This window comes from Salvelinus sp. IW2-2015, unplaced genomic scaffold (assembly GCF_002910315.2).
Source record: "Salvelinus sp. IW2-2015 unplaced genomic scaffold, ASM291031v2 Un_scaffold864, whole genome shotgun sequence".
NCBI lineage: Eukaryota > Metazoa > Chordata > Actinopteri > Salmoniformes > Salmonidae > Salvelinus > Salvelinus sp. IW2-2015.
Window position 1 is genome coordinate 409,779 of NW_019942633.1, and position 12,255 is coordinate 422,033.

At 42.5% G+C, this 12,255-nt stretch overlaps 1 protein-coding gene across 1 annotated transcript in view; it reads right to left on the bottom strand.

Moving 5' to 3' along the window:
• cpa5 (carboxypeptidase A5) overlaps positions 1–11,837 on the bottom strand; it is a 24,311-nt gene extending 12,474 nt beyond the window's left edge. Inside the window, exons 1-2 of the mRNA XM_024136293.2 lie at positions 11,730–11,837; positions 11,016–11,097 (exon numbers count right to left, since the gene is read on the bottom strand). Coding sequence (XP_023992061.1) covers positions 11,016–11,097; positions 11,730–11,797 — 150 coding nt within the window. The 5' untranslated portion in view covers positions 11,798–11,837. The remainder of the gene's footprint in view (positions 1–11,015; positions 11,098–11,729) is intronic.
• Positions 11,838–12,255: the final 418 nt, after the last annotated feature.

Genomic DNA, 12,255 nt, shown 5'->3' on the forward strand with positions numbered 1-12,255 from the left:
CTCCATTCAATTTCCCATTTTTAAAGTGGCTGGAGTTGAGTCAGTATGTTGGCAGCGGCCGCTAATGTTAGGTGGCTGTTTAACAGTCTGATGGGCCTTGAGATAGAAGCTGTTTTTCAGTCTCTCGTCCCTGCTTTGATTCACCTGTACTGACCTCGCCTTCTGGATGATAGCGGAACAGGCAGTGGCTTGGTGGTTGTTGTCCTTTATGATCTTTATGCCTTCCTGTGACATCGGGTGTGTAGGTGTCCTGGAGGGCAGGTAGTTTGCCCCTGGTGATGCGTTCTGCAGACCTCACTACCCTCTGGAGAGCCTTACGGTTGTGGCGGAGCAGTTGCCGTACCAGGCGGTGATACAGCCGACAGGATGCTCTCGATTGTGCATCTGTAGAAGTTTGTGAGTGCTTTGGTGACAAGCCGAATTTCTTCACCTCCTGAGGTTGAAGAGGCGCTGCTGCGCCTTCTTCACACGCGTCTGTGTGGGTGGACCAATTCAGTTTGTCCGTGATGTGTACACCGAGGAACTTAAAACTTTCCACCTTCTCCACTACTGACCCGTCGATGTGGATAGGGGGGCTCCCTCTGCTGTTTCCTGAAGTCCACAATCATCTCCTTTGTTTTGTTGACGTTGAGTGTGAGGGTATTTTCCTGACACCACACTCCAGGGCCCTCACCTCCTCCCTGTAGGCCGTCGCGTCGTGTTGTAATCAAGCCTACCACTGTAGTGTCATCCGCAAACTTGATGATTGAGTTGGAGGCGTGCATGGCCACGCAGTCTGTGGTGAACAGGGAGTACAGGAGAGGGCTCAGAACGCACCCTTGTGGGGCCCAGTGTTGAGGATCAGCGGGGTGGAGATGTGTTACCTACCCTCACCACCTGGGGCGGCCCGTCAGGAAGTCCAGGACCCATTGCACAGGGCGGGGTCGAGACCAGGTCTCGAGCTTGATGACGATTTGGAGGGTACTATGGTGTTAAATGCTGAGCTGTAACGATGAACAGCATTCTCACATGGGTATTCCTCTTGTCCAGATGGGTTAGGGCAGTGTGCAGTGTGTTGCGATTGCGTCGTCTGTGACCTATTGGGTCGGTAAGCAAATTGGAGTGGGTCTAGGGTGTCCGTAGGGTGGAGGTGATATGGTCCTTGACTAGTCTCTCAAAGCACTTCATGATGACGGAAGTGAGTGCTACGGGGCGGTAGTCGTTTAGCTCAGTTACCTTAGCTTTCTTGGGAACAGGAACAATGTGGCCCTCTTGAAGCATGTGGAACAGCAGACTGGGATAAGGATTGATTGAATATGCCGTAAACAACACCAGCCAGCTGGTCTGCGCATGCTCTGAGGACGCGGCTGGGAATGCCGTCTGGGCCTGCAGCCTTGCGAGTTAACACGTTTAAATGTTTTACTCACCTCGGCTGCAGTGAAGGAGAGCCCGCAGTGGTTTGGTAGGGGCCGTGTCAGTGGCACTGTATTGTCCTCAAAGCGGGCAAAAAAGTTGTTTAGCCTGTCTGGAGCAAGACATCCTGGTCCGCGACGGCGGTCTTTCTTTTTGTTTTAATCCGTGATTGACTGTAACCCTGCCACATACCTCTTGTGTCTGAGCGTTGAATTGCGACTCGATTTTGTCTCTGTACTGGGACTTAGCCTGTTTGATTGCCTTGCGGAGAGAATAGCTACACTGTTTTGTATTCGGTCATGCTTCCGGTCACCTTGCCCTGGTTAAAAGCAGTGTTTGCGCTTTCAGTTTCACGCGAATGCTCCGTCAATCCACGGTTTCTGGTTTGGGAATTTTTAATCGTTGCTGTGGGTACGACATCGTCAATGCACTTCCTAATGAACTCGCTCACCGAATCAGCATATTCGGCAATATGTTGTTGGACGCGATGCGGACATATTCCAATCCGCGTGATCGAACAGTCTTGAAGCGTGGATTCAGATTGTGCGGACCAGCGTTGAAACAGACCTGAGCGCGGAGCTTGTTGTTTGAGTTTTTTTTGTAGGCTGGAACAACAAATGGAGTCGTGGTCAGCTTTTCCGAAAGGGGGCGGGGAGGGCCTTATATGCGTCGCGGAAATTAGTATAACAATTATCTAGGGTTTTCCCAGCCCTGGTAGCACAATCGATATGCTGATAGAATTTAGGAGGGACCTTGTGAAGGACCTTGTGAAGATGCTGGAGGTAACAAGTACAAAAGTATCTATATCCACAGTAAACGAGCCTATATCGACATAACCTGAAAGGCCGCTCAGCAAGGAAGAAGCCACTGCTCCAAAACCGCCATAAAAAAGCCAGACTACGGTTGCAATTACACATGGGGACAAATATTGTACTTTTTGGAGGAATTCCTCTGGTCTGATGAAACAAAAATAGAACTGTTTGGCCATATGACCATCGTTATGTTTGGAGGAAAAAGGGGGAGGCTTGCAAGCCAAGAACACCATCCCAACCGTGAAGCACGGGTGGCAGCATCATGTTGTGGGGGTGCTTTGCTGCAGGAGGGCCTGGGCACTTCACAAAATATATGGCATCATGTGGGAGAAAATCATGTGATATATTGAAGCAACATCTCAAGACATTAGTCAGGAAGTTAACGCTTGGTCGCAAATGGGTTCCAAATGGACAATGACCCCAAGCATACTTCCAAAGATGTGGCAAAAGGCTTAAGGACAACAAGTCAAGGTATTGGAGTGGCCATCACAAAGTTCTGACCTCAATCCTACCAGAAGATGTGTGCAGAACTGAAAAAGTGTGTGCGAGCAAGGCCTACAAACCTGACTCAATTACACCAGCTCTGTCAGGAGAAATGGGCCAAATTCACCCAACTTATTGTGGAAGCTTGTGGAAGACTACCTGAAACGTTTGACCCAAGTTAAACAACTTAAAGGCAATGCTAACAAATACTAATTGAGTGTATGTAAACTTCTGACCACTGGAATGTGATGAAAGAAATAAAAGCTGAATAAATCATTCTCTTCCTATTTTTCTGACATTTCACATTCTTAAAAAAGTGGTGATCCTAACTGACCTGAGCAGGGCATTTTTACTAGGATTAAATGTCAGGAATTGTGAAAAACTGAGTTAAATGTATTGTTAAGGTGTATGTAACTTCCGACTTCAACTGTACATCAGCATTGCGTGGAGTTGGAGTAGTCTAATCATTGGTGGTTCTGGGGGCAGCGGCACGTGCACTCAGCATCTGGTCCTGCTCCTCGTCCAACATAACCTGTGGCATAACGGGGGTCAAAAGGTCACTACAAGGCTTTATACCACTTTACAATGATTTATAAACCACTATTAAAACAATATGTAGTTATTCCATATGACATCCGAATCTCTTTTGATCATTGTGAGCAAAAAAAATTGAGCTGTTGCACATAATCTTATTCAACCATCTTATTTATTTACTGTAAGTCATGACATGAGATACTATTTCAAGACATAGTAAAGACTGAAGTAATCTCCCTGAGCTCAGTCACTTCTTCCTCAACTCCTACCCACCCCATAATATATTGTGTGTGTCTGTATGATCCTACCTGTAGGTCCTGATCATGACGGAGTACGGGATGTCTTCAGTCTCCAGGAAGGCCTTGACAGTCTGCAGGCTGGTGAAGGGAACTCTGATGTCCACAGGAGTGGAGAGGTCAATGGCTCCATCCACACATCCAGCTTGGAGAAGAGGAGAAGAGAGAGGAGCGAGGAGAGAAGAGAGGGAGAAGAGAGAGAGGAGGAGAGAGAGGAGGAAGGAGGAGGACGGAAGACAAGTTGACATGTTAAGCCAACATAGCAAGCACTTTGAACAGCTAGTGAAAAGGAAATGCATGGTCAAGTACATTTTTTATTGTAACTTTTTTATTGTTTATTTTTATTATTAACCCATCCGTAGCTTTTTTTGGTTTTAAAGCTCTTGACATATACACACATTTTATATATTACATTTTACATACTACATAAATGGTACTTTTATATACAGCATTCACCTGACAAAGATATATTTTACATACAGACAGTACATACATACATACACACATTATACATATACACATAGATATTTATTATACACATAAATGTACTGTATATACATAACACATAACAGTGCGTCGGTGCCGTTTAAGATGAGGGAGGACGATAATGTTTTATGAGCGTGGCCTTTTTTCTATTACAGTATATTGGATGACTGTCATTCATATTCCATTCACCCAGCTCAATTAACATCGATAGGTTTAGGCTAGCTGCTATATGATACTCAATTTTCCCTATACCATTCATGAGGTTGCTACAACCTAGCCTATGAATGAAAGTTTATAACGTATGTGCACAGTCGAGAGAAATTAGAGTAATCAAGGTGACAGACATTGACATATTCAATACCACTGTCACGTATACTCCCTCTCCGCCTCTAGGTCATCAGGCTGCTGATTATCCGCACACCTTTCACCATCGTCTCGCAGCTGCACCTCATGACACCCACCTGGACTCCATCACCTCCTTGATTATCTTCCCTATATCTGTCACTCCCTTGTTCTTTCTTCAGGTGTTATTGACTCTGTTTCATGTCGGTGCGTTGTTTGTGTTTCGTATTTATTGGTTTGTTTATTTATTAAAACACTCATTCCCGTACTTGCTTCCGACTCTCAGCACACATCGTTACAACCACCTTGCACAATCTTGCCTGCATCTAGCTGCTCTAGGGTGTTATCATTAGTCCAACTGTTGCAAACAAGAGTTTCTATTGGACAAATTCAGATATGTTTATCCCCGTTTCGTTCCGTTTGCTTCCGTTTAAGAAACATTTTTCAACAGAATCGGTAGAATGAATACACCCCTGATCACACGCAAGCACAGTTCACTTTCATAGCAACAACACACAAACAGCATATCCTTTTGATCGTTGGATAATTCCTTCACGCATCTACGTGCTCTCCTCCTCTCACCTTTTCCTTTTGTGCACAACACATCAGCTGTCTGTGACCAGGCGAAAAAACCTTTCCAAGCCTAACCTTCATATCATAACCGTTAACCGCTACACACAGCCATATCATTGTCACCATATTAGCAACGTCAAGTCAACATAGGTAATAGAACTAAAGTTAGTAAACCGGCTACAATCATACAGTACAGTGACAAGCAGTTTAGCAGTTACACCGGTGGGCCCCGGTGGCAATAAATTAATCAAACCAAAAGCTTACCTTGACTTGGAAAAGTTCCAGTGTTGGATAGCCATAGCCAGCTAGGTAACATACATCCCTCAATGTTTGAGCAAGGTGTTTGAGTAGGCTCAACTAGCTAGCTGCATTCACATCTAATAAGTGAAAGTAAAATAATAAGAAATATAGTTGCTCTCTCTCTCTCTTCCTTTCTTGCTTTTTCTTCATTTTTGAAGAAATACATTTGTTCAAAACTGTTCAACTACTGTCTTTCTCTCTCGTTGAGTCAACTGCTCAACAACTTTTATGCACTGCAGTGCTAGCTAGCTGTAGCATATGCTTTCATACTAGATTCATTATCCGATCCTTTGATTGGTGGACAACATGTCAGTTCATGCGCAAGAACTCTGAGAAGTTGTCATAATTACTGTTTAAGTCTATGAATGGGGTGAGAACCACAAGGTTTTTTATTGAAGTCAACGTATCCAGAGGAGGATGGAAACAGCTGTCCTACACTGTGATTTTGCAGGTTTTCCTACTTACAAAGCATGTAGAGGTCTGTCATTTTTATCATAGGTACACTTCAACTGTGAGAGACGGAATCTAAAACAAAATCCAGAAAATCACATTGTATGATTTTAAGTCATTAATTTGCATTTTATTGCATGACATAAGTATTTGATCACCTACCAACCAGTAAGAATTCCGGCTCTCACAGACCTATTAGTTTTTCTTTAAGAAGCCCTCCTTCTCCACTCATTACCTGTATTAACTGCACCTGTTTGAACTCGTTACCTGTATAAAAGACACCTGTCCACACACTCAATCAAACAGACTCCAACCTCTCCACAATGGCTAAGACCAGAGATCTGCGTAAGGACACAGGATAAAATGTTAGACCTGCACAAAGCTGGGATGGGCTACAGGACAATAGGCAAGCAGCTTGGTGAGAAGGCAACAACTGTTGGCGCATTATTAGAAAATGAAAGAAGTTCAGATGACGGTCAATCACCCTCGCGTCTGGGGCTCCATGCAAGATCTCACCTCGTGGGGCATCAATGATCATGAGGAAGGTGAGGGAACAGCCAGAACTACATGGCAGACCTGGTCAATGACCTGAAGAGAGCTGGACCACAGTCTCAAAAAAACATTAGTAACACACTACGCCGTCATGGATTAAAATCCTGCAGCGCACGCAAGGTCCCCCTGCTCAAGCCAGCGCATGTCCAGCCCGTCTGAAGTTTGCCAATGACCATCTGGATGATCCAAAGGAGGAATGGGAGAAGGTCATGTGGTCTGATGAGACAAAAATTGAGCTTTTTGGTCTAAACTCCACTCGCCGTGTTTGGAGGAAGAAGAAGGATGAGTACAACCCCAAGAACACCATCCCAACCGTGAAGCATGGAGGTGGAAACATCATCTTTGGGGATGCTTTTCTGCAAAGGGGACAGGACGACTGCACCGTATTGAGGGGAGGATGGATGGGCCATGTATAGCGAGATCTTGGCCAACAACCTCCTTCCCTCAGTAAGAGCATCGAAGATGGGTCGTGGCGGGTCTTCCAGCATGACAACGACCCAAAACACACAGCCAGGGCAACTAAGAGTGCCTCCGTAAGAAGCATCTCAAGGTCCTGGAGTGGCCTAGCCCGTCTCCAGACCTGAACCCATAGAAAAATCTCTGGAGGGGGAAAAAGGCAAATCTCTCCTGTTTTTTTCTTTTTTTTTTTTTTTTTTTCCCTTCCCTTTTTTTTCCTTTTTTTTTTTCCGTTGGTTTGTTTTTTTTTTGTTCGAAGAGAAGATTGCCTCCCTCCAGAGATGTTTCATTGGTTCCAGTTCGGAGACGGGCTAGCCACTCCAAGGACCTTGAGATCATTCTTACGAGCACTCCTAGTTGCCCTGGCTGTGTGTTTTTGAGGTCGTTTCATGTGGAAAGACCCAGCCACGACCCATCTTCGAATGCTCTTACTGAGGAAGGAAGGTTTGGCCAAGTCTCCGTTATTAGCCATGCCCCATCCATCCTCCCTCAAGCTGACGGCTGCAGGTCTGATCCTGTCCCTTTGCAGAAAAGCATCTCTCCAAAGAATATGTTTTCCACCTCCATGCTTCACGGTTGGCCGATGGGTGTTCTTGGGTTGTACCTCATCCTTCTTCTTCTCCAACACGGCGAGTGGAGGTTTAGACCAAAAAGCCTCAATTTTTGTCTCATCAGACCAACATGACCTATCTCCCAGTCCTCTATTGGATCATCCAGATGGTCATTGGCAAACTTCAGACGGCCTGGGACATGCGCTGGCTTGAGCAGGACTTGCGTGCGCTGCCAGGAGATTTATCCATGACGGCGTAAGTGTGTACTAAATGGTTTTTCTTGAGACTGTGCCCAGCTCTCTTCAGGTCATACCAGTCCTGCCATTTTGAGTTCTGGGCTCGTTTCCCTCACCTTCCTCATGATCAAAATTGATGCCCCACGAGGTTGAGATCTTGCATGGAGCCCCAGACCGAGGTGATGACCTTCATCTTGAACTTCTTTCATTTCTAATAATTAGCGCCAGACAGTTGTGCCTTCTACCAAAGCTGCTGCCTATTGTCCTGTAAGCCCATCCCAGCCTTGTAGCAGTCTACAATTTTATCACTGAGTGTACCTACGCAGATTCTCTGGTCTTACCATTTGTGGAGAGTGAGTTCTTGATGCGAGGGTGTGTGGACACAGTGTCTTTTATACAGTAACGAGTTCAAACGGCAGTTAACCTACAGGTAATGAAGTGGAGAAACCAGAGGCTTCTTAAAGAAAAACTAATAGGTCTGTGAGAGCCGGAAATTCTACTGGTTGGTATGATCCAAATACTTATGTCATGCAATAAAATGCAAATTAATGACTTAAAAAAATACATACAATTGATGTTCTGATTTTTGTTTTAGATCCTCTCTCACAGTGAAGTGTACCGATGATAAAAATGACAGACTCTACATCTTTGTAAGTAGGAAAACCTGCAAAATCACAGTGTAGGACAGGCTGGTATGTTCCATCCTGCCTCTGGCATTACGTTACCTTCAATAAAAAACCTTGTGGTTCTCACCCCATCCCATAGACTTAAACATAATTATGACAACTTCTCAGAGTCCTGCAGCATGAACTGACATGTTGTCCACCCAATCAAAGATCGGATAATGAATCTAGACTGGAGAGGCATATGTCTACAGCTAGGACACTGGCGAGTGCATAAAAGTTGTTGAGCAGTTGACCCTCAACGAGAGAGAAAGACAGTAGATTGAACAGTTTTGAACAAATGTATGTCTTCAAAAATAAGAAAAACAAAAAAGGAAAGAGAGAACGAGAGCAATGGTAAGTTTGTTTACATCTTTAGAGATATGAATACCAAGCATGTCTACTTCACCATCAGCCCATTTTATTGGTAAACTACAAGGTACAGTAGTGTAAAAATGGTGTCATTTAACRATCCAATACTTAATATGGTACATGTATCATGATTGGGTTTTAGTCCAGAGAGGCTAGAAAAGTGATCTTCAATGAGACCGTACAGGGATCCAGATTGCGGACCTAAGAAGAAACTTGAGTTATTGGCATACATTGACACTTTTGTTTTTTTCTAACCCCTTGATGTTCTTGTTGGATCTGATTTTAATAGCTAGCATTTCAATGGCCATAACAAATAGATATGGAGACAATGGACAGCCTTGTTTTACTTCTCTTGACAGCTCAATTCTTTCTGAGAAGTAGTCATTATTTACTATTTTACAACTGTGGTTGCTATACAGTACATAACTTTAACATCTACGGGATCGGTGCCCCCCCCCCCCATCAGGACGGTTGAGCTAACGTAGGCTAATGTGATTAGCATGAGGTTGTAAGTAACAAGAACATTTCCCAGGACATAGACATATCTGATATGGTATGTATCAGCTTAAATTCTTGTTAATCTAACTGCACTGTCCAATTTACAGTAGCTATTACAGTGAAAGAATACCATGCTATTGTTTGAGGAGAGTGCACAATTATGAACTTGAAAATGTATTAATAAACCAATTAGGCACATATAGGCAGTGTTGATGCAACATTTTGAACAGATATGCAAGGGTTCATTGGATCAGTCTAAAACTTTGCACATACACTGCTTCCATCTAGTGGCCACAATCTAAATTGCGCATGGGCTGGAATAATACATTATGGCCTTTCTCTTGCATTTCAAAGATGATGGTAAAAAAAATCAGACCTTCTTGCTGAGTACCTGATAGTCTACCATTTTTATAGGAGTAGTAAAAGCATGCTAATAATGGATCTTTGAGTACCTCAAAAAAGGTCTGATATACTTCTACTGGTATACCACCAAGCCCTGGGGTTTTCCAGAATGAAAAGATTTAATTGCTTCAAGAAGTTTATCCTCTGTTAGTTGGACTTTTAATATTTTTTTTAAATTTCACCTTTATTTAACTTCACACAGGTCTTTCTGTACATTTGTTAATTTTACATGATTATTATTAGGGGAAAATCCATACAGTTAGTATCATTCAGTGGAGATGGAGGAGACTGAAAAGAAAACATATGCTTAAAATATTTAGCTTCCTCTTTCAAAACATAATTTGGTGAATCATGGATGACTCCGTCATTTGTAACGAGTTTCTGTAAATTCTTTTTGGTAGCATTTCTATGTTGAAGATTCAAGAAAGATTTAGTGCATTTTCCAAAATGTTCCGTCCAGTTAGCTTTATTTTTACAATAAATTACACTTCATYGTTCTTGAATAAGTTCTCATTCTAATCTAGTTCTAATTATTTTAGTTTTTCCTTTAACTTATTTTGTGCCTCTATTGTACAATTTTTATTGCCATCTACCTYCACCATTATTTCCTCTATGTTCTTTATTAGTCTAATCTCTTTTAATCAAAACTGTTTTTGTTTCAATGTTTGAGTATTGTATTGAATGGCCTCTAAAAGTACATTTGAAAGTGTCCCATACAATAAGGGTCCAGTACCAATCCAGTACCTATGTTGTGCAGAAAAAAAATCTAATTATGAATTATTTTGTGTTGGTTAAGAACAAATTGTCATCCAGTTGGTTTTGATTAAATTTCCAATATCCCCATCCCCATCATCATGGAAATTCTGTAAGAGTTATGTGGAGGCCAATTAGATGGTGGTCCGTTCGCATTCGGTCTTTAGTACATTTTGATGCCAGCAAGAATGACACAAGGAAGTAGTCAAGACGGTTAGCTTGATTAAGCCTCCTCCATGTACTATATATCTCACTAGATCAGGGTTTTTTAGCCTCCATATATTCACTAGTTCTAATGTATCCATGATATTCGTGATCTCCTTAATTGCATGAGGGTGATAGTTTGTATTGTCATTTCTTTTACGATCCTTTGAGGTACTTGAAACCGTATTATAATCTCCCACCATAATAATATATTAATTTGTTWCTTGTGAGCTCAATAGATTATTGTATATATTTTCAAAGAAGTGTGGATCATCAATAGTTGGACCAGATTAATTAGCCAAATCTGTTTTTGGTCCAATAGCATATTTAAAAGGATCCATCTTCCTTGAGGATCTGTTTGCACAATCGGATCAAAATTATTGTTCATTAACATTATCACCCCCTTTGAGTTTCTTTGCCCATGACCATGACAAACATATTATTTATCCCTCCCAGGCCTTGGTCTAGTGAAATAATATGAATTCATATTGTGTTCATTGCAATGTTTGTCAAACTTCGTATTGAAATGGAAATGCCAATGCAGTAGGCTATAGTGTATTGAATGAGGTGGTGGGGTTAGATATATGTGGCTTCAGTGGTGGATATGATGATGATGATAATGATGATGATGATGATGATGATGATCATTGTCATGCCACACCTGGAGATGTTCCATCTCAGCCAGGTCCTTCAGGAGAGCGAGCTGGACCTCATCCTTCCCAGTGATACGAAGGACCTGGTCACTGCAAAGACAGGAGAACCATTCAAATTTGAACTATGCTTGAGTAATGGTCCGAGAGGGAGGTTGGAGTTGAGAAAGGGAGAAGTTGAGTAGCATAGACTGTGGTGAAACGTCTGCTTAGCAACATAATGACTTACAGTTGGAGTCAACCTTGATCATAAGTTTTGCTTCCTCTCAACAGTTAACATTGAGTAGCCATCTTTAATGATTAATTTGAATTTATTGAAAAGTAATAAAGCCTGACTGTCACACAGWTTGAAAAAGCAACTCATGTCTACAGAATCACTGAGGCAAGCAGGACATATGTTTTTATTACCCTTCCCATGGTTCAGTTAAGCAATAAGACCCGAGGGGGTGTGGTATATGGCCAATATACCACAAAGCACCAAGGTGCCTTATTGCTATTATAAACTGGTTACCAACATAATTAGTCCAGTAAAAATAAATGTTGTCATACCCCGTGTTATAACGTCTGATACACCACGGCTTTCAGCCAATCAGAATTCAGGGCTCAAACCACCCAGTTTATAACAATCTTTATATAGCAACTACTGGTGATATATCAAACATGACACCAAATAGAATTGGACATGTTCCCCAAAATGAGTACCAACCATTGGTGTATCCACTCACCCCTCAAATGTTTCCTTGCCGAAAATGGCCACAAACAGCACAGTCAAGACCAGCAGCCCCTTCATCATTGCCAATAGAGTAGAGACACACACCTTGGCCACCACCTTTTATGCCATGGTCCTGGTCACATGACCTTGCTTAAGGGGACTTGTGTATGATGCCTGCTGCTTTTCTTCCCATCCCAGCCAGGAGATCCTGGGAAATACCAGATGGGTCGTTTCTGTACCTTTGCCATCCATTTTGCCAGCATTTGCTTTAGTTTGAGTTTTGTAAAAAAATACATGTATTTATGAATAAATCTGAAACAAACATGTAGAGTGGGTATACTAGGCCTACAAGTTAAGGCATTTGACTTATGTGCTCAGTCCAGCTTTACACAAACAATAACTTTTAAGGCTTAATGAAGCCATTATAAACCCTTTCTAAGGCCTATATAAATACTTCAGAAAGCATTCATAAGAAAATTCCAATGACATGTTATGAAGGGCGGCAAAAGGGCCACATTTGGCAAAGCACCAGATGTAGG